This window comes from Struthio camelus, chromosome 8, assembly GCF_040807025.1.
Source record: "Struthio camelus isolate bStrCam1 chromosome 8, bStrCam1.hap1, whole genome shotgun sequence".
Classification (NCBI taxonomy): Eukaryota; Metazoa; Chordata; class Aves; order Struthioniformes; family Struthionidae; genus Struthio; species Struthio camelus.
The window spans coordinates 15,615,700-15,638,576 of record NC_090949.1 but is presented as its reverse complement, the minus strand read 5'-3'; the positions used below and the strand labels follow the sequence as shown (position 1 = coordinate 15,638,576).

Genomic DNA, 22,877 nt, shown 5'->3' with positions numbered 1-22,877 from the left:
CAAAGATGGTCTTGAATAATGAACAAAATGAAAGTGTAAGTATGGATTATGTTAGTTTTTTTTAAATATTCATGGAATATCCCCATAATATTTGCTTAACTCTTCGTACAACGTGACTAGAATGTGAGAGAATACTAGGAGTTGGAAATGCTATTTCCTATCTTTGTAGCAGCATAGAAAATACCATCTCACCTTAAAATATTATTGGTATTCTCATTTATAATGACAACTAACAAGACTTTGTTTTTTCTATTCACGTGCATCCATCCATCTGTCTATCTATGTTTATAGACATCTACCCATCTTTCAAAGATTTATACGTTTACAGTAGGAAAAAAAAACAAAAATAAAACTGAGAAATTGTTTTAAAATCCATGCAGCTATTTTACCCACTTGTCCTTGAAAATGCATTTTTGTAATTGTGCACCTTATTTAAAGATATGAATAGATAATTAAAATCTAGTAAATGATTGTGCATGTTACAATATAAAGCTACTAGGAAAGAGCTTTTTTCTTTGTTGCAAACTGCTTGAGACTGATGACTGCTTAAGGAGAATGACAGAACTTGGGAACAGCTGTAATTCACATTTGGTAGGATTTTGTTTCAAATACACAGTAGCCTATTCCTTGTTTTGTTTGCTTTCTTACACACTTCTCACACATATTTTGAAGGAAAATTAATCTTCTCTTAGTCTTTTACTCTCTCCTGCCATTGAATGCTACTTGCTATTTTTCTGCAAGGCTCCTGTGACTGATCCCTTTCTTTCTCTGTTTGAACCTGTTCAAGGAGTCAGAGATCCCTTGTCTATTTTCTCTACTGTTTGTCAAAATTGTATGGAATGACTTTTTAGTAAGACCAACAAGATCATAGATTTCCCCTCCCCAGTAATCAGTAAATCAGACGTTGCTTTGTAAGTGTTGCTTAACCAATACTTATGATTTTTGATTTTGACCCTGTTAATGGAGCAGGAAGAGGCGTATTTGTTTCCACATCAATTTGAGGTAGCGTGTGGGTGTTTTTGTTATAAGCTATACTAGGGACTGAATCTGAGTATGAAGAACTGTAAAGAAAAAAAGTGCAGTAGTATAATGTGGTGGGTTACTCATATTCTTCTGAGAAGTATTGAGAGCCGCATTGCTAGCATAGTTAAATAGGTTGCCCTAGTAGTAAGGGCAGTAGTAGGGTTAAGCAGATAATTTGATCTAAACAATTTAATAAAATTAGCTTCTTCTTTTACTAGAATCAGTCTACAGATAGAGTACTATTTTCAGAAACATTTCTATAAACGGTTCCTGGTCTGTACCTATCTTATGAATAATTCACACATCTGAATGCTAAAATTTGAATAACTTTGATTGGACTGATAAGTCATATAATATATTGATACTTCTTAAATGAATAGGCAAAACTTTTTATCCTCTACAAATGCAAGTACAAATTATAAACTCGTTTTCAAAAATGTTTTACAATATGCACCTAACATTCACTTCTGCCATCAATTTTTGCTTCTTAGAAAAGGGATGCAAGCATTTTTAAGCTACGTTTGTTTAAAAGTTGGAATGGGTATTTGTGGACTTTTTTTTTGTTGTTTTTGTTCTTATCTATCTAGGACGATGCATTAGGAGGCAAACACATTGAATAACTTCATCTTTTTCATCGTCTTTTTTTTCAGGCATCTTGCACTGATGTGCTTGTCCTGTAAGAGAGAATTTTTGATGGGCCTTGGCCTACTGACTATTGTATTCCCATTGTGTAACAAATTATTAACTTAGTAACAACCCAATAAATTAAGAAGAAAATTGCAGCAAAAGTGATAATGTGCTTGCCTCTCAACAAAAAGAGTACAAGCCAGCTATCCAATAGAAACTGTATTCTTTCAACCGCCATTATTTTTCAGTCATCACATTCTTCAAAGCTTTTTAATATATATTTTAAGGTACGTATGTATTTGTTTTGATTGGTTTGGGGAATGTGCAACTAGGTACATTAACTACATGGTTTACTGGAAGGTTTTTCCTCTGGCATGCCTCGAGGTAAACAGTGTGGGTGGTGTAGAATATACCTTTGCACTGGATTAGAGGTTGCATTTAAAAGTCAGTAGTGACAAAGCCTGTATCCCTAGTTAGGCATTTAAGGCATTCATTCTGAAGTTCTCATTATTTCTACTGTTACCTTTGGTCTTTCAGCCAGTTACTTTCTAAGCAAGTTAATCTTCAAGCAGAGTCTTATGGTCAATAGACACCATGGCACACACTCGCATCGTGGAATCAGCCTTCTCATTTTGTTGGGCAAGAATTCCCCCAGCATGAAGGACTGTGGTTCTGTGCCCACTGGTCCTAATGAAAGCAGAAGTACAAAGCCTTTTGGCCTGGAAATTGGAAGGTTATGATCTGTTCAGTGTAAAAATATCTCTAACAGGATGTTGCTGATTTTAAAATGGCATGATGCTCAAAGGTGAGGTGGGCAGAAAATACTCGGATTCTGAAGTAATGTACCTGATCTCCAAACGTGATGTGTGTGACTGGATAATTTTTTTTTGTTAATGAAAATAATAAAGTAGATTATTTAAGATATTTCTTAAGTTCATGTATATGTTGATGGTGGTAGGTATGCTAATAATCAGTTCCTTCTGCCAGTCAATGCTTTGCAAGAGCACACTTGCATTAAAAGACAGCCTCCCTAAAGCAACCGATATATAAAGAAACAGGTACCTTTAGGCTACCAAATAGAAAAGTGTATTTTCATTCCAATACACTCCAATAATTATCACTATTGTCAGTGGAAATGCTTTTTTTTTTTTCTAGCTTAACAGTGAATTTGGCCTGATATGCAGTTACTTGTAGCTCACAGGATTTGGTTTTAGTTATTATTAAAAATAATAATAGTAATAAAAAAATTCAGCCTGTGAAGTGATATGGAGGGGACTGAAGGAATTTGTCCAAACTTAGTTTCTCAAAAGTGAAAAATATTGAAAACATCCCTTGAAAAAAGAAGCCATCCTCCAAAGGCAAGTGAACATGGGAAAAGCAGATGCCTAGCGGTTAATGGGTTCTTTAAGGAACATGGCTAGTCAGAAAGCATTCCAAGATTGCAAACCATGAGTACGCTGATACAGAATAGCAGCATTTCAGAGGCGGAAAAAATGGAGAAGCTTAAGGGCTTTGGCATAAAATTAACCAATAATAGCATGTTTTGTTCAGAGGAAGCAAAAATATTAGAAAAGAAAGATACTGCATGCACTAATTTACTTTCTTAAAATCTGCAGGTATTTGGGAAACTAATGATGGCACAACACAGCAAGTCTTCAGAACTGTACTTTGAAATGATAATGGATATGAAAACAGTGATGTTTTAAGAACAAAAATTTTGCTTAAGTGGAAGAGGTCCAGAGAGAGAAATTAATTAGAAAGTGACAGGATAACACAGTTGGTTCTTAAGTGTTAGAGGCTGTTAAAACATACAAATCAGAAGGCACACATATCATATGTCAAAGAACACTAATGAGATACTAATACTAATGAGAAGGGGAAAATAAGTGTTAGACAAAGTCTACATGTATGTGGTTCAGAAAAATCCCTAAGGAAAAAAAATTACAAGGTTGTTTCTGTTTAACAGAAGAACTGGACAGTTTTCATGAGGAATTTTTTCAATAACCACCAGCACTGCTACCAACCATTTAGAAAGTGATTTGTGGAACCGTTTGAGAAAACATTAACTTATCATTGTCCCTTACTCAGTGACCTAATCAGTCTTAACCATATTTAATTGTAATGATATTTAAGATATCATACCGGTGGACATTAAAAGGAATAAGGTTTATACTTGAGGCACTGGCCAAAGGGTAAATAGCCAAGAGATTAACTCTGACCCTTAGTGTCCCTAATGCTGATTCATCATTTCTGGTATGTATCAGAGTTATCTTCTGTTAAATGAGCCAGAAGGTTCTGGAAGGGAATCTGGTTGCTCTCAGCTTTAAGAGTTCTTTTCTTTTTTAACAAGATGCTATGAGAATGATAGCCAAAGTGGAAGGAAGTTTTCACAGTTGAATGAATCATTCGAGAATGTTTAGAAATGAACATTCAGAGGTTGTTTTAATTGCATACTGTGAAATAAAGCTCATTTCTAAATGAGAGACAGCTATAAGCAAGAGCAATTTATTCTACTCCTGACAGACACCAGTGAACCTAATTGGAATACCAGTGGCATCTAGGTAAATTTTTCTTTCTTATAAGTAGTAGTTGTGAACTGTAGTCATTGCTGTAGCTTTCTCACTTGTCAAATCTAAAACCTGGCAAATCTGAATACTACAGCTACTGCCAGTATTGTGTTAAAATCCATTTTCTTTCATTTTCTCCCAAAATGCAAAATTCAAGGCTCAGTATTGCCCGATGGCCTTTTGTACAGTGTCCATATTGGAGACATCAGGGGAGCCACGTCAGTCTCTCTTCAGAGAGTCATTGAAATCTCCACAGGAAAAAGAGTGTCTCTTCACTTCTCATTCAACCCAGAGGAAACACAAGTTCAGCCAACACATACATTCCCTCTCTTCGTGGATCATAGAGAACAGGGATAATTTCATTGTTCAGAGCAACAAGTTGAGGAACAGATCCGCCTGTGCATCCCTCAGCACACAGACTATGTGGAAAGGGCTGGAAGAGCAGATGGGTAGTGTTTGTGTCCTTCTTCATGTGCTGCTCTCTGGAGCTCGTAGCTCAGAGTGGGAGGAGGAAGGGAGGAATGCTAGGGCAGACTGCAGTACAAATACATATTTTTTGACAGGAGGGATTGTATCAATTGCAGAACTCCCTAGTCTGGTCCCTGGTGGCACTCACAGAAGCAAAATTAAAAAATGTCCACGAGATGCTAGGAGTTACCTCAGTATCTAACTAACAAAATAATTAAAATTTCCAATCACTCTGAACTGACCAGTCACGGTTACTAGAGTCTCTGCTTGTAGCCCTTAGCTGGGCAATGAAAATTTTTAGAAATATAAATTCAGTCTTCAATGGCTTTAGGATAAGAACTGTGATGTGAACAATCAGTATCTGTTCTTTGAAAAAAAGGTAACAAAACAAATAATATGACTATGTCATCCCAGTCTCAATTGACTGTTATTATTTATGACAACATTGCACTGAGAATTTAAGTAGAAAATGAATTAGACTCAAATCATCACAGTGTAACCATTCCAGTATTTTTGACATAGTGTTTTCTAAACTTTAGTGTTTATTGAAAAATGTTTTAGGAACTAATGAAAACAAACTTCCAAGCAAAATTTTATGAGCTCACAATTACTCTTTGCATATACATGTATCTGTTTTTATCCTAGGAATGGACTTCAGCCATACTCAGCAGAGCCTGAATGAAAAATAGTAACAGAAACAAAGAAACCACTGGGTCTCTCAGAACCTGAACCCTGAGCAGAAGATGTCATTTACTAAGGCTTTTGACATGATTTTCTACAGCATCCTTGCTGTAGTCAAACTGGGGAGCTATGAACTGGATGAGTGGATTACAGTTCTGCACCTGGACAGTGGAGCAGAATGACACCAAATTGGGGGTAGTGCTTGATTGGCTGAAGGCGAAGGCTGCTGTTCAGACAGGCCCTGAGATGCTGGCAAGGGCAGTGAAGGCAAATACAAAGTCCTGTATCTGGGGTGGAATAACTCCATGCAACAGTACCAGCTGGGAGCAGACTGGCTAGTATGCAACTTGTAGAAAAGGACGCGCAGTGCCTAGTGGATAGCAATTTGCACCTGAGTCAGCAGTGTGTCACTGTAGTGTGAAAGCTAACTTCATACTGCATTAGCAAGGATATAGCCAGCAGGTGAAGGGAAGTTATTAGTCTCCTCTGTTTGGGACTTATGAGGCTGCATCTGGAATACTGTGTCCATTTTGGGGCCCCAAATACAAGAAAGGGATTGCCATAATGGTGCCGTTCTAGTGGGGGGCCACAAAGATAGTTAGGGGGCTAAAGCCCATGATGTACAAGGAGAAGCTGACAAAGAAGGGTGTGTTCAGTCTGGAGCAGAGGGGAGGGTAAAGAGGGATCTGATTCCTGCGGAGAGCTATCTAGTGGGTTTTTATAATGTAAAAGCCAGACTTTCCTCAGAGGTGCACAGTGACAGAAGGAAAGGCAGCATCTAGAAGCTGCAAGTGAAATTTGACTAGATACAAAGAAAAAAATCACAATGAGAAAATATGAAAACCCTGGAACAGATTCTTTCTTGGGAGAGGCTGTGGAATCTCCATCCTTGGAGATACCCAGAACTGGACTAGAAATAGCTCTGAGCAACATGATCTAAGTTTAAAGTTGAACTAGAAGACCTCCAAAGGTCCCTGACTGTACTAATGATAAATTTTCATGAATTATTTTGGATAAAACATCTTCAGACTATTCAGGTAGTTCATTAACAGGTTTTTGTCATTTATTTAAGGATGAATTTTCTAATGATGAGTAACTATCAGGTATTATTCTAATTCAGTACTGAATGACTGAAAGGTTAATATCATTCCCTTTTTTATATATTTTGGATGATATACGCACTAATATGATAGTCAGTGAGTGTGGACTCCTAAAATATTAGCACTTTAAAAAAATATTTAATGCTTCAATGAATATTTTCCCATTTTCATTCTCACTTAGAAGCAAATGGTCACATCATGGCTCCAGAATTCAAACACAAAAAGATGTAAATTCAAGGTTCCTATTTTGGTCTTTTTGTACTACTGTCAGGATGCATTGACATTTTAGTAAGCCCACTGTGACTGAAGTTGTTTAAAAACACACAAGTAGTTAGACTCTTAGCAGTCCCAATGAAGAATTAACTTTGGGATGCTAGAAGCAATGGTGGTTGTTGAAATGGAAGTTGAGGGGGTCAAGGAGGAAACAGTAGGAGTGATCTGCTATTAATGGATATATTTACTGACTTTGTTTGTTAAAGATTGTATTTTAATTTAAAACAAAGGTATTTAGAGTAGAAGATCCTATTATTTACCTTATGAATAAATAAAGGATGTGATTAATAGGAACAACAGAGAACAAGCTGTGGTCTGTCCCTTTTCTATTAGGTGCTGTCAGTATTGTGAGAACTAAGGAGTTTATGTTATGAAAAAGGAAACAATCAAAAACCAGCAAAAATTATGCCTATTTTATTTATGGAAATAGAGAATAACAACATAGAGGAAGCTTTGAAAAAGTCAGAGGTTTATCCTAGTTCACTTGGGATCTTAACTCCAAAACTACCTTTCAGTCCTCTTCTTTCTTCTTTCATTTATTTCTCTGAATAAGCTGACACAAAATTAAGGCAAAGAGAATTTAGTAAAAATCCAGTGCTTCCTGTCAGGAAAACAAGTATTATTACATCACCAGCTTTAAATTTCACTGTGAAATTTTTGAGAGTTGCACTTCTCATTTTATTTCATTTATTTTCTACATACATGTTTCTTGAAGTAATTACCAGTAAACTCCAAAAGGGTTACAGGAGTTATTCAAGGTTCTGATTTTGGCAGATTTCACTATTCTTGATGAAGAAGCACTGCATCAGACTGGGGAGCCAGAGCCACAGAACGGATCTGGGAATGCACTGCGACTAATAGTGGGAGGAGATCCGTACAGCCCCTTACCCCTTCATGGTAAATCCATTCCTGAAAACATGTTAAGTGAATGCTGTTCCATATTAAATCAGTTAGCAGAAAAAAAAGGATGTCCAGATTGAATAAAGTGAGTATAATGTTGTAACCAACATCTTGAACAAGGCTTTTTGTGAATCTGAAGAATAGCTACTGATTTAAAAGGCAAATCAACAAGTATATTAGGAAAGGTAATTCAAAAGAAAATAGTCTATTGAATTATTCAGGTCCCATAGAAAATGTAATTTTACCATCAAGCAAACAAGCACAATTTTGAACATTCTTTGAGCAATGAAACCTGTATTTTAAAATAATTCCTTGGCAAAGTTGAGGCGGCAAAAGTAAATTTCAGACTCAAATCTATTTTGTAGAAATCTTTTCTCTGAATAATGTATATCCAAAAAAGCTTCCCATTTCATTGTCAGTTTGAGTACAATTTGTGCAATTTCAGAACTTAGCAATTCTGATTTTGTTAACCAGTTTTCTGTCATTCATTTCTCATAATTTATAAAATAATATTATTGATAGAATAATTTGTATATTACCTAATATCTGTGGGTTTTCATATGTAATACAGTTGTAGCCTGGGATATGATGGGGGGGATATGATGTCTGAGCTTATCTGACTTCTTTGTAATAAGGCATCAAACTCAATATGTAGTTGATTTCTCCAAATATGAACTACTTACGAAATATGAAAAGTTCCCTGCTTTATGAGAAGGCTCTCATTTGTTACTCTACCTGACATGCATCTCTGTATATACTTCATGCAAGTGCCCAGAAATACCTGTTATGACAGCAGATAAGATTGAGCTAATATCTTATTATAAACTTAAGCCTGTCATACACTTGTTCTGAGAAATGAGAGTGCATATATCTACACCTGTGTCTGAATTTTTCATACAATAATCCATATGGTAATTCATACCACTCTCAGAGCTAAGACTCTTGTTTTCAAGGCGTTGAACAGAACTGAAAGGACCTTTAGTATAAAAATTAGAGGGCAGCACTGTCTATGGTCATGTTCAGTACAAGTACTATATGCACAACCTTACAATGACAGAATTGAAGAATTGGACAGATCTTGCTGATAGACAAGAAACAAGAGAAGCAGAAAAAAAAAAGGAGAGCTAAAGCAAATAAAACAGCATTAAATGGCTAAGTAAGGCATGGTGAATAAGGGATGTCTTGCTTGTAAGATTTTTTTTTTAATTTCTCTGCCAAACTCAATATGAATGTTATAAATTTGTGTCTGTCTACGCAAACAGAATGAGTATCATGTATTAACCAATGAGTTCCCTCCCCTATAACTTCAGAATGACTTAAGAAGTCGAGAGCAGTCAAATGGAAGACCACATGCCAACATAAACAGGGTAGCTTTCTGTTATTTAGTGCATTAAAATGGGCCAGTTAAAGGTCGGGTGAGTCGTACAAAGGAGAGAGCTGGAACATGTAGCCAAGGACAGGGGATGATGCTGGACCTGGGGCAACTAGCAGTTAATTTGCGGGAGGCTGCTGGGGAACTTTATTTTTTAAGAATTTGGGTTCATTAAGGTTATTCTCTGCCCAGCTGGCTCTCTGTTAAAAAAATGAAAAAGCAAAGCTTGTTTTCAACTGCTGAAAAAGAAAAGTAGTCAGGAGGTTTTACTGGTACAAGAATGGAATTCTTAAACTTATATGTCTTAAAAGATTTGACAGCACAATTCTTTCACAATGTGTGCTGGACAGTGATTCCCAGTTAAAAACCCCAGTGTTGAGTTAGCAATGGACAATTTTAAAGTAATGGGCTGCCAAAGAGTTACAAGCTACAACTAATGCATTTTCTTTACTCCTGCGAAAGGAAAACTGTGAAATGCCTATTCAGTTCAGTGGGAATAGGCCTGGTTTAGTTGGATCCAGAATAATCAACAATAAAAGAAAATTACTGATACCTCACACCTTAAAAAACAGATGAGTTTCACTTTGAAATAATACCTAATCTAAGAAAGCTAATGAAGTTCTTTGGAATTTCAGTCTCTGTATTCTATGTACTGCTTTTTACTTAGTAAAACAGCTCAGTGTTACAGCTCAGAATTACACTGTTTTCTATGTATTTTCTTGAAGTCTCAATGCAATATTTTAAAAATACACAGAATCTTATTATAAGAGAGCAGGATCGCCAGAATAATGTGAGACATTATAACAGATGAAAAAGGAAAAAAATTGCCCTAAGAAGCTGAGACAGACCAGACCAGTTTCACTAAATACATAATGAGTAAATATTGATATATTAATATATTCTAAATACATTGAAGTTCATATTTCTATAAATCCAAATTTAAAACTAAAGTCCAAGCTCAAATAAATATTATCCATAATCTTATAGGGAAATTAGTTAACTGCTTACTTATCACAGTGAAAGGGATATGTTCAAACACATTTTAAAGAATTTTCCTAAAGAAGCAGTATTAAAAAAGAAGGTCCATGAAAATTCATATTAAAAATGTATTTTTAAATAATATGCACCAATAATGTAAGGGTAACTTTATTTACAGTGTTGTGATTGGCACTTCAGAGAGGTCAGGGAGCTGCATTCCTTTCAATCAAGTCTTTTCCCATTCTTCTGGCTGCCCAGAATGGGAAGTATAGGTTACTTCACAGCTTCAGGAGGATGTAAATAGTATCCCCCCAAATCACAGGGATAAAGAGGGCTACCTGACTCTGGAGTTTACTTAAGCCATTGTTCTGCTGGCTGTCATATGCTTTTCAGTGAAATGCTAAAAAAACAAAAAGAAGATTAAATCTGCATTCACAGTTACAAGGATTTGTTTCGATAGATGCCAGTGGAGCAGGCTGATGACTTTGTTCTTAAGGGGAATGAAGGATTAAAAAATTACATTAGTGTTATCTTGGGCTACTTAAGTGATTTCATTATATTCTTTGAGTAAGACTCAGAAGGGGTTGGAATATTACAATTACTTTAATTTCCCCTGAGGGAAAAAAAGACTTAATAAATAATAGTGCATATTTTGTGAATAATTGCACAGTAATTGTGTTTTTGTTTCTTGTGAAAAATGTAGCTACAATACAGAAGCAGCTAGGTAAGAGTTTATAAAATTCCACATCCAGAGGACTGGTATTTCATATGCAACCTACTTTTGGCTATAACTGAAGTTCCAATTTATGACTGTTTAGTGACTTGTAAAATACAGTTATTTACTATGTGTGATACTGTAACAAAATTTTAAGTAAACAAATTACTATGTATACTCTTGTATCCCTTATTAATACAGTTATCTTCGTAATGTTGTTAGCTGCTTATATCACCAGGATTTTGTGTTCTATGTTTCTTTCCCTAAGTACGCACATTTTATGGTGTATTTATTTGACTTGTTAATATATCAGTCATATCTTCTGAAAAGGCATTTTATTAGGAAACTATTTGTAGAAGTTGGCCAGTAAAGATGAAAACTAGAGATCATTTAGTGTTGGTCAACAAAGAGCTAGCTAGACAAATGGTATTGGCTTTCCTTATCTGATCTTCTAAGATGCACTAAAAAAGTGATACATACGTATCAGTGGTGTGATTTATAAAAAAGAAAAATCTTTTAGTATTATGGCCAATGCAATAATCTTTTGAATAGGAATAAGATAAACCATATAACCACCAATAAGGCTATATGCCTGTTAATATATTGGCATATTAAACAAGTCATCCACACTCTTCAATGCTTGGAAACTCCTTGTGTTAGGACAATAGCCTAGTCTACCACAAAACGAGCCTAAAATACTTAGCAGAACTGTATAATAAAAGCAGAACATATCCAGAAAGGGCCTTGTTTTTTAGCATTCTGTTGTCTCTCGCAAAACATGCATTCTCCAATGCCAACCAAATCTAAACTTTAAACACCTTTAATGATGTGAACAAAACAGTGACAATAAAAATAGTAATATTTTTGAAAAAAGTATCAAGTGTTCTGCTAATTATGCCAATGAATGAAGTACAGTTGCCTTTAAGAAAAGATTGAGCCACTAGTATGGAAAAACGTGATGCTGCTTGGAACAAAGTATCACTGATTCTTGGTAATAATGTTATGCACAATATTAAAAAATAATCTCAGAATTGTCTTTGTTTGGGCCTCACTGTCACACAAACGTTATAATATGAACCTTACATTCATGAACAGAGACAAATGCTTTCTTAAGTGTACTAGTCATACTGTTTTCCTTCATCTTGAAATGACTTTATCTCAGACAGGGAAAGTTATCGGGTGGCCACCAATGATGGATGGGAGTCCTTCAAATAAATAGATTATACTGTGCCATAGCCAGAACTGTAAAACATGCAACTTTTTGTCCATTTCTGAATTAGAGTTCTGTTCAGCTGTCATTACAATACAGCCATGCTGCATTTGTATTTCACTTATATTCTTATCTCTTGAATAACATACGCTATCTTTTGTAGTTAATATTCAACGTGTTGCAGTGCAAGTATAATAACAGAAGAATCAACTTTCTGTGGTTAAGATAATTTTGTATTTAAGTAAGAGGAGTTGTGTCCTCTATAAAATACATTTCTCTCTTGTGTTAGGAAAGTTACCCAGCTGACTGAATCAAGGAATGGCTAAGATAGTTTTCTATCTTAAAACAAAAAAAAAAACCCCAAACTCATCAAAACCATGATTAATGCCAAGGCTAAGTACATGGAGATTGATGCTGCGTACTCTGAGAGTTCTTAAGAGATCTCCTTGTAAAGGCACAAAGATCATTTTATTTTAGAAAAAAACACAAGTCAGTAAAGAAGTTGAAGGGGGACAGATGTGGAGCTGTTGTTTTTTGTGAAAGACCTTCTTTTTAAAAATGAGGTCAGATGAGGTGAACAGTAAATTATTCTCTTCTGCAAGTGCACCAAGTTGCACATTTATTAGCTGATCATGTGTGATGTAGTCCCCACTATATCCTTACATTAAACAAATACAATTTGAACTCTTCAGTCTTTTTTCAGAATTCTTGAAATACATAGAAGTGTTTAACTCCTGAAGGTTTTTCTAACTGTAGAGCATTCAAAATATCATTTTAAGGGTAATATGCACTGCTGCTGTATTTCTGCTTTTTACTGGCTTGGAGGACTAAGAATTTGGCTGGCTAGATTGTGAGGTGGAATGTTTTAATGTGCATAGAAGCATGGGCTTGTGTCATACATCTTTGTATAAGAACATTTGAAAAATAGATGTAATCTGGAACTCCCAGATATTTCGTTCTTTATGTGTTTATGCCATATAGACTTAAAGGCAAGAAATTGTGAAATTTTCAGTTCAATTCTATAGAAAAGAAATGTTTTCCACTTGCTCTGGAATGCTGGCATTCTCCCTTGTGAAAACGGCTCCGTATTCAAACCTGCCACTCAAAGTCCTCACTTCTCAGCTTCATCGTGCTTTGGGGAGAGAAGCAATAGGCTAGATTGTTGTTCTTGTGAAAGATGGTCTTCGAGAGGGCTCATTCCAGACTACTGCTGCAAAGATTTAAGCAAAGATTTTAAATTTTATCTGATTTTTACTGAGGGTCCAGCAAGAAGCCTAAATAATGCCCTGAAGCATTCATGTTATACTGTGCTACTGAAAAAGTGAATTTCAGTGCCTAAAATAAGCTGGAGCCTCTCTAAGGATTCCCAGTTCATTTCTTAGTAGGTCCCTATGAGTTTCAAGGAAAGAGAATACCTTTACATAATTTATAACTGTACTAAGTGTGCAGCCATATAATAACACCACCTTTAGAGCTATAGCTGGATGTTGTTTTAATAGCTGTTATACTGCATTTCCTATTCCTGACAGTCATCATCTCTTCTTCAGCTCTTTCTTCTTCACTTATTTTGTGAGTTGTTTCTCCTTTATTGGTTTATGACCTGATCAAATAATACACAAGGAAGGTGGTAGCCTGATTACCTGAAGGAAAGTTGCATCTAAGGGGAAAATAATTACTTCCTATGGGAAAATAAGTACTTACTATATGCATATTCATGCCTGTGTATACATATGCATATATAAACTTTTAAGATCAGTGTGTGTGTGTATATATATATATATACACACACTGCATATAATCAATATATGAATACATTCAAAGAAGTGATGGCTATATCGGTAGTGAACAACAGAGGAAAACATTTTTAGCTGGAGAAAAAAGTTTTCTTCATACAGCATCAAGTTAAAAATAATCTGAAGAACTATGTGATGTCTAATAGCACCACAAGAGTTGGCAGTCACACAGGTATCATTCACATGCATGTTGTCTCATAGTCTTTTCTAATAGCTTCATATATGTAACTTAAAATGAAACAGAGAATGTCTTCCTGTGATTTTGCATAACATGGTGGAGGTGCGTTATTGAATGTGGATGAAAAGGACATACATGAAGCATCTTTGTTTTTTCAGTCACTCAAAGACAAGAAGTCATTGTATTAACCATTGCAGAGAGATATGGTAGTGTTAATAACAGTCTTTGGACCTTACTCTAGTAACTTCAATCAATGGGTAACAGCAATGCAATTGGAATTCCAGTTGGGAGAGGGCCCAGGATATAGACAGAACTTGGCTGTTCTTCACTGGCTTTTGAATCACTTGCTCAGAAATGGGAGACCAGACACCAGGCAGGAGCAGACCGCATTCAGCAATTAATGATTTAGAGCATTCTTAAATGCTGCAGGCTAAATAAACCCTTGTTTGTGCATTATATTCTTGTTATAAAATCTCATAGTAGGGATGAATCAACTTGTACTGCAAAGTAGCATGAATACAGTCTTTTCTTACCAACAAGTTTGGGAAGTCTCTGAGGAAAAGAATGAGTTTTTAGTGGCTAGTTGCGTAGCCTGATTACGTGTGAAGATAACTTTGTAGATTTCCAAAATGTAGGAACACAGTCATTTATAAGGTCAAAATGGAAAGATTAAGTATGCATTCAAAAACCATTGCATTAGCTATAGCAACCCTTAGCATTAGCTAAATGGTTACCAATTTGCTTTCCTTTTTTAATGTTAATATTCCCAAACATCCTATGTATATTCACTGCTTGAAATAATAACAGTTGTTTTCTATAACTGTCCTTAATGGTACAAACATATCTCCTGCTTGGGACTATACTTGTCAGTTTTCTTCTGAAACAGTTTTTATAAAATTTCGAAGAATAAAAACCCGTCACATACAGGACATAGAGCCATTATGACTGTTAAAGGCATACAGTTCACGTAACTGCATTGAAAAATCATACATATTTTTCAGATCTATCTACATTTTCAAAATTAACCTTAAAAAGCACCATGTAAAAAGAAGGCAGTCTTTGGAACCTGCTGTTGTTGTTTTCTATGTGGATCAGCACTACATCACCCTAAAATGCTTACTTGGTAATACTACAGGGATTATTTGGTTACAGTAATCAGATGATGGCTTGTGGAAGTGATCCTTGTAAAAAAAAGTCCACTTTACATACTGTGAAGGCCACTACAGAAAACTCATGGCTTGTAGAAAAGCAACACAGAGATGCCATCTAGCAGTAACTCTTATGAATATCCTAATGCTTAATAGTTTCTTCTTTCAAGGTACATTTGAGTGTAGGAGAAAGGAAAAACTTTATATTTCAAGTTCTTTCCCTGTACTTGGTTTCCTGGTGAATAGCTAATCACTCTGATGGAAAGAAAACTTTACGTTATCATGAAAAATTATATTTTCTTGTATTTTTTCTATATAAATACAGAGCAAAATTAGAATCTAATTAACAGATATGACTTTTTAATAAGTTTTTTTAAAACTGATATTCTGCAATTAGTATTAGGAGTATTTAAAAAATCACTCAGTAGTGAGCTGGCTTCATTTGATAAAGAAGATTTTCCAGAGGTAATCAAGATTCTACATCATGTTTAGCAGAAAAAACTGAAATACAACAGCATAGGCAATAAATTACCATAGTAGAAATAAAATCTTCATGTGTCAGAAATTTAAGAAAAAACTATACATATTTTGGTTATATATCTTACCATAAGATGGCGATACTTAAACACTTTACCATCAGTAGATAACCTAGGAAGTTTAACATAGAAGCCCTGTCATAGTAAGAGTGCCTGTGCACAGTTGTTTTAGAGTCAGTAATTGCCTGATACTAAATCAAACATTTTTATTTGTAGGCATTGTTTTAAAGTAATTGATCAGTAAAATTAATTATTATTCAGATATTAATCATCTAGGACATGAATAGGATGCCTATACTCTGAAATGTCTAGTGTGATTTATTCTGATGAGTAATTTGTCAGTGTCAAGGAGAGGTAAAAAGTTGTGGGTCTAGTAATGAGCATATTGCACAATTCTTTCTGGAAAAGAAAAAAAAATTAACATCCCCTTGTTTCCTACAACTAATTTCACATGAAACATATGCTTCCCAACCTGTAAGGCAGGAAATTATTATTACGTTTCCATTTAGCATGAAGTAAGATAAATAACTGAGCACTACTTCCAGTCACAGCTTGTAGTTATTTGCTAAAAACAACCATATACATTTTCCATATATCATTTTGTACAGAAATATGAAATCTGTTTTTCATACCCTACAAAACTAAATGATTATCTGCCATATGGCATCTTTTTATATGCTTGATCTGGTGTAGTATCTTAACCAAGGATCTGAGTAACCATTTGATCTTGTGTTTTTATTTCTGAAAATCCAACTTAGCTCCGTTAAATAGCAGACTTTGATTAAGAGCTCTTACTTTTACATAACCTTTTGAGCTTTCTAGCCTAAGATCCCTTCACAAAGTTAAAATAGCCTGCAACGAACATTTTAATATCCCCTAAAATTTCACATACAGTGATGAATAAAAGCCTGTTTTTATGCCCTCAGAACAGTATGCCATAGCAAAAAAAGCCTAGAAGCAAAGTTTGAAAAGTTAATTTATGCCATTTCATTCCTGCTTTTCAGTGCTGTATAGTGAGAGACACAAAATGGAGAGTATCTTCCCACTGTTGTTTTGGGGCATACCTCTGACACCTGAACTAAAAAGAAATTGCTGCCAGCTGAAGCTCATTTGTTTCATTAGTGGTTTTACTCTTCAGTAAATAGGCAAAGGGATAGAAATTTTGCTCTTCCCGCTTTCAGGCAGTCTCTTTGACTTTAACAGACCTGATTAAGGTAACTGAAGATAAAAAAAAACAAATCAAGAAAAATGAGTGTGTAGAAACTCATAATTATAATGAGACCATGTGCTGCTAATACACATAGATGTACAACTCCTGTGCATTGCCTCATGAATCTCTTTACCGAACATAGCCATAGGTGATACTTTTAAATAGCTCCTATATAATAACACAGTGATATGATTTATCATTCAATTAATGTTATTAATCCTATATCACCTCCTGCTTTTTTAAGTTGTCATTGTATCTTACAGATTAAAGAGCAGTCAACTACTGCAGCTGTAAATCAGATATTCACTGAATTGCTTTTTAAGTTCTATCTCAATATTTTTGAAGAGGAACATCCTTTCCATATTGTTGGAAATGCAGTAGTTTTTTTTTTAAATATATGATTTATGTGATTAATTCCTCTATTTAAAAAGAAAAAGACCGTCAGGAGAGCTGAACATTGCTTTGTATGGTGATCTGATACTTAAATCATTAAAATGACATTCACCGACACACAATATAAATTGTGGCCACATGCTGTGGACTACTGGTGGTAATGAACTGATATATTATACAAATATTTTCTCTCTCATTAACTTTTTATAATGCTGACAGTCACAAGATTGCGTGACATAAAAAGATGAATGAGACAAGTTCTAAGTTGATGCTGCACAATAGACACATCTGCAGGCCTAGTGGTTTTTCGTTATCATTGCTATTAACTGGTATAGAGCATGCCTGATTTTCAATGATTTAATCCCAAATCACTCTCACAAGTCAGTTGCATGACTGAGGAAATACTGTTTGCTTTTATGTTGCCATTTTTTCAAAATTAGATTTGATCTCTTGGCAATCTGAATGCATTTGAAAAATAATGAAACTGCCGTCGCCTGGAGCATGGCTATTGCACTAAAATCAGTGCCTTCCCATGACACCTCCGGTTCTGCTCTAAACGAGCGGGTTTTGACTCGGGGGCTGCTGGTCCCTGCTGCCAGCGCTAGCTGCTTCGCTGAACTGGGGCAGCCACTGAGCGCTATAAATACCTCTTTGCCTCGAGTTTGGATAAACCTCTGTTCATTTCAGTCAGAGCTGGACAGCTATCGGTGCTAATTATCCCCGTAGTGATTTACCACCAATGGGCCCAGCGGTCTCGTTGTCCGCATCCTTCCATAGGCAACTGACGGGGAAACCGTGTGTGCGGCGGTGCGGGGGCCGCGCGTGGCCGCGGCTCTGCGGGCCGCCTCGGGGGCCGCCGCTGCCGGCCTCGCTGGCCGCTCGCACACGCGCCCGCCTCCCCGGCGGAAAGGACGGGGACCGCTACGGCAGGGAGCGCGGCCGGCTGCGCGCCCTTTCCGTTACAAACTCCCAGCCTAGGCGGTCGGGCGGCAAAAGGACGCGCAGCCGCCGGCGAGAGCCGCAGCGCCCGCGCCGCGCCGCCGCCAGTCCGCCCTGCTCGGCCGTTGCGAGGCCCGGTGAACTCGCCCTCTGCGGGGCTGCGCGGGGGGAAGCGCGGCGGCGGCGGCTGCCGCGCACAGCGCGCCCGGCCGTCTCCTACCTTGGAAGGCTCGAGCCCGGCCAGCAAGGACAGCAGCAGGAGGCTAAGGACGTTGGCGGGCGCCTGCATGGTGATCCCGGGCGGCCTCGGCGCGCAGCTCCTCTCGGTCATTCACTCCGCTGCCCCTGCAGAGACCGCTCCGGCAGCTGCGCTTTCTGCCCGCCCGCCGGAGCACGAGTGGAGGCGGCGGCGGCGGCAGCAGCAGCAGCCGCCGCCCGGGGGACGCTCATTCCGCAGGCGGCCTCAGCGCGGGGAGGGCGGGCGAGGACGGCGCTGCCCGTGCTGCCGGAGCGGCTCCGCCGCGCTGCCCCGCCGCACCCCGCCCCCGGCCAGCCCACCCCACGCCAGCCCACCCCACGGCAAAAGTTTGGGCACGCGAGGCGGCGGCGGGTCGCGTGCGGGTGGCGGATGTGACATCACTGCTGCCGCGAGGAGCCGCGGACCGTTAGCGGCGACCGTTAGCGGAGCGCGGCGTTGCCGGCGCTGGCGGCCGGGGTAGCTGCTGGGGGGGCTCCGGGAGCCGCAGGCGGAGGAGAGGCACGGCACGGGCTGCCACAGCGCACGGGGTCCTGTGCCGCAGGGCGACTGTCTGCACCCCTTCACACAAACTTCGCGTTATCCCCCACCCCGGCCGTGGCTGGCAGGGGCACTTTACTTTGTGGAGAGCACTGCGCAGACAGGCGCGGCTCTCCCGTTGTTCACAGGCGGGTAGGTGCGAGCCTCCCTGAACATCTCTCCCTGGGAGACCCGGGCTAGGTAGTGCGGAGGTGCAAGGGAGGCCCTTCTGGGGGAGCTGAGGGGCGCCGCAGAGGAGAGGGGTTTTGTTTGGGGCTCCTGCCCTTTCCAAGCGCGGCCTGTCTGTCCCCCCCCGTCCTCCTCCCCCGAAGGTCAATCAGACCTGAGCGCTGATGGGAGGAGCGGGTTGGCAGAAACCACCACTCTGTGCACCAGCAGGGGACAGTCGTGTCTCCTTCCTTTGACCGGAAAGCTATGGAGGCAAGGCCTGCATAGGTGAGGGTCTGTGGAGCTCGTGGGTTGAGGAGTCCCTCGGTAGCCTTCCGAGGGATGGTACGCTGCATGCATGTGCAGTGTAAGAATTCCTTTTCTCTTCTTCAACCACTGTAATTGTAGTAGGCCAGTACTGTTTTGCCAGTCAAGGCTCTGGGCATGCGCCTGTCTGCATAAATGGCAGCTCACGGTCACCCTTTAAGGGCTACAGCGAGGAAAATTCTTCAGGGCTGTACCCTCAGCCCACAGCTGAGCATGGCCCAAATGTAAATCCCACTCACCACAGCACTATCCTGTTAGCCCTGGGAAAGTACATTTGAATGTTAGTTATTTTCCCTTGCATGACCCAAACTATGGTCAGGTTAATCTTAGGTTTAATGTTTTATTAGTTTTCAAGTAGGTTGGGACCTACCTGTGCTGGAGTTGGAAAGTAACTGACCTTTAGCTCAGTTTCACCTATACATAGGCTACCCCTATAGTGCTTTCCAAAGGGGTGAATGGAGATACAGTGCTCATTGTAGTAGTTCACATCTGTGGAAATTATTACAGCAAAATCCCGTGCCCATGGTCTTAGTACTTTCCAGTTCTTTGTTTTCTTAAGGGCTTCTCTTCTGCAACTATTGCTGGTGTTGATTAATTTTAAATACTTGTTCAGTGAGGTTATTAAATTTTTGAAAATCTAATCTATAGTTTGGCTAGAGAATTAGAGCCCAGCTGATACCAGAAAAGGTGAATCCCCCTGCCTACTTTGTCCTAAATAGTTGAGGAGCAAGGAACGTTTCTTCATTCCGTCCTCACAGCTCTTTCCCGTAGTTGCAGTTTTAGAGATACTATCTTGAGCCTAGCAACATTTGCTGTTATGTTTTAAAAAGCCCCAGTACCCCTGTAGGCTGTATAAGAATTACTACTAGCTTTTATTAAAACATATGTACAATTACTAGTATACAGTGGTAGCAAGTCCCCCCATCCCCCTCCTTAGAACTAACCTGAGTGTAGTGTAAATACTCGCAAACTGGAAGAAAACTTAGAACTTTAAGATGTTATTTTTAGGGGACTGGCATATTTTTGCTTGGGGCTGACAGTGGGGCTGATCAGGAATAAAGAGCAGTAGAGTTTCTTATTTGTACATGTTCTCATATTTTCCTATTACACTATGATATAGCTTAAATTATTCTGTTCTTGCATCCTGTTTACTCTGTTTTCAGCACCTGACAATGCAGTTTGCACTTTAATATCTTTTCTGGGCTGAAACTACAAGCCAGCTTTTTTTGCTCTCCAGCATTCCCTTTTGTCCTAACTCTCATTTGCCTAGTTTCAGACAATTAGAGTGAAGAGGTTGTGGTTCAGTTTTGCTTCAGTCTTAGTGGTTGTGCTTAAGTTCTAGTTGAGAACATGGAAGTTGGTGCCTCCTTTTATGACAGGTTGCCTCAGTTTCATGTATAGACTGTAGGGAAAATGGCAGCCTACTTTAACAATGATTGGCGCTGAAGCCACAGGTTATGAAAGCTGGGTGTTTTGACTGAGCGCAGCGTTTTAGTTTTATGATAATTTTTTAAAAGGCAAGTAAATAACTCCAAATATTTATCCTGTTCCACACTTTATTCCCTTCTTGAATTTCTTAATAATCCTTTCTAGTAGTTTTCCCCTGCAAGCTACTTCATACCATCCTGAATTAAGAAGCAAACATGCTGGCCATCTAATCCTTGCCATTTACAGACTGGAAAGGAGGAGAATAAGATATTGTGGCCATATCCCTGGAAACTGTGGGGATAGTTTTTAGTGCATGGAAGTAAAGACCTTTCTCACTGCTCATAGTCCTCCTGAGTATAGTCCCAGGTTACATATGCCAGTCAGAGTATGAGTGAGATCCTCATGGACTGGACCTGAAGCTAAACCTCATTTCCTTACTGAAAAGGAAGGAAGCAGGGTAAAAAGAAATGCCAGGTAGACAATCAGACAGATAGTGATAGGCCAACTAGATTACCTTTTTCTTCTCTTTAAGGACTTGCTGAAGGCTGCTTTTTTGTCTTCCTGTGAAAGGAAAGAAAGAATCCTCTGCAACCATGGCGACTGAGCTCCTGTCTGCATGCAGTAGAAACAGTAAGTAGGTAGAGGATTATTTGGCTACATCCATTGTTTTGGTTTGATTTAATTTTATAAGTTGTGGTTATGGGAGGTGAAGAGAAGCTCCTCTTGTATCAGGATTAGATCAGAGGGGAGTGAAAGGAATCTGATTTGGGGAAATTAATCAGCTGGGCTAGTCATTCTGTCATGAAGTATTCTTCACCTTTGCATGGTAAAATATGTTAGCTTTACGATTGGCACTTTTTTTCTGTCTTGACTAGATGTGAAGTTCTCTGGGGTCTCCATTTTTTTCTGTGTACTTTTTCAGTAGCTAGCACAAAGAGGCATGCAGCTGTCTTCGATTTTTAGGTGCCATATAATGTTAAAAAAGAAAAAAATGGGGAAAAAAACCAAAGGGAACAAAATTTCATTGCAAAAACATAAAACTAAAATGCAAAGTGTTAATCGGCTAGAGCCCTCTCATACATGCATCTGGCTTGCAAACAACTGGCAGTAGGCAGAACTGTCAGCATACTTTCTATTACTCTGAGTGCTGTTTAAGAGAGACTGCGTAACAATAAGTATTTGACTGAGGCACAACTTGTCATGGTTTTCTTACAGTGTTTTAGATAGAACATATTAATGGATGCGCAGGCCTGGGACGGCGTATTGATTGAGTGTCCAATAGTTTTCTAACCTGCTGCCTCCCAGTCTCCAAGTCTAATGTCTTTTATCTTCAAGAGTTAAGACCACTGTTGAAGGACAGATGGAACAGAAACTTTTCTGTTCACATGCTCTCTGAAAAGAGGGCATGTCATTGGCATAATGTTCCTAGAGCGAGGATGTCAATTTTTTCTATAGTGGTTATTATATTATATGTTTTCTGAATTTCTCTGAGGATAAAACTGACCAAGTTTTCTATTGTGAGTGAAACAAAATTAATGTTTTATGCTGACATTAAAAATACTTTGACAGATTAATGTAAAACACAGCCATGACTTAGGAAAGACCCCTTTCAGTCAACATTATCTTTTACAAAGATTGAGTCTTCCATTTCCATAGAAGATACATCTGCAGAGTGTGGTTTCTTTACCAAAAAGAAGAAAAAATAAGGAATTTATGAATGGGCTTTCACTGAAATTACAGGTTCTACAGTGGAAAGAAAATTCCCCTGATATAAACTCAGTGATTAATTTTCTTCTACAGAGTATACAGAAAGGAGATCAATTTAGTTAAATTTTTCTGTAGAAAAAGTATATAAGGTATATTCTCTACAGAATAAAGGTAAGAGCATATCACAAGGGAACAGCTGCATATACTACTACAGGTTTAATAATAACTAAAGTAACAGTACCAAAGCACTGGAAAGCTGAGATTCTCCAAAGGAAAAAGACTGGGTAGTGTTTTCAATAAAAACAACTTCTTGTAAAAAAAGATTGTAGATTATAAAAGGCAGGTATAAGGGTATTTATTT

At 38.2% G+C, this 22,877-nt stretch overlaps 1 protein-coding gene across 1 annotated transcript in view; it reads right to left on the bottom strand.

The window, feature by feature from the left end:
• OLFM3 (olfactomedin 3) overlaps positions 1–18,692 on the bottom strand; it is a 72,883-nt gene extending 54,191 nt beyond the window's left edge. Inside the window, exon 1 of the mRNA XM_068952242.1 lies at positions 18,332–18,692. Within this exon, the coding sequence (XP_068808343.1) occupies positions 18,332–18,442 (111 nt within the window). The 5' untranslated portion in view covers positions 18,443–18,692. The remainder of the gene's footprint in view (positions 1–18,331) is intronic.
• Positions 18,693–22,877: the final 4,185 nt, after the last annotated feature.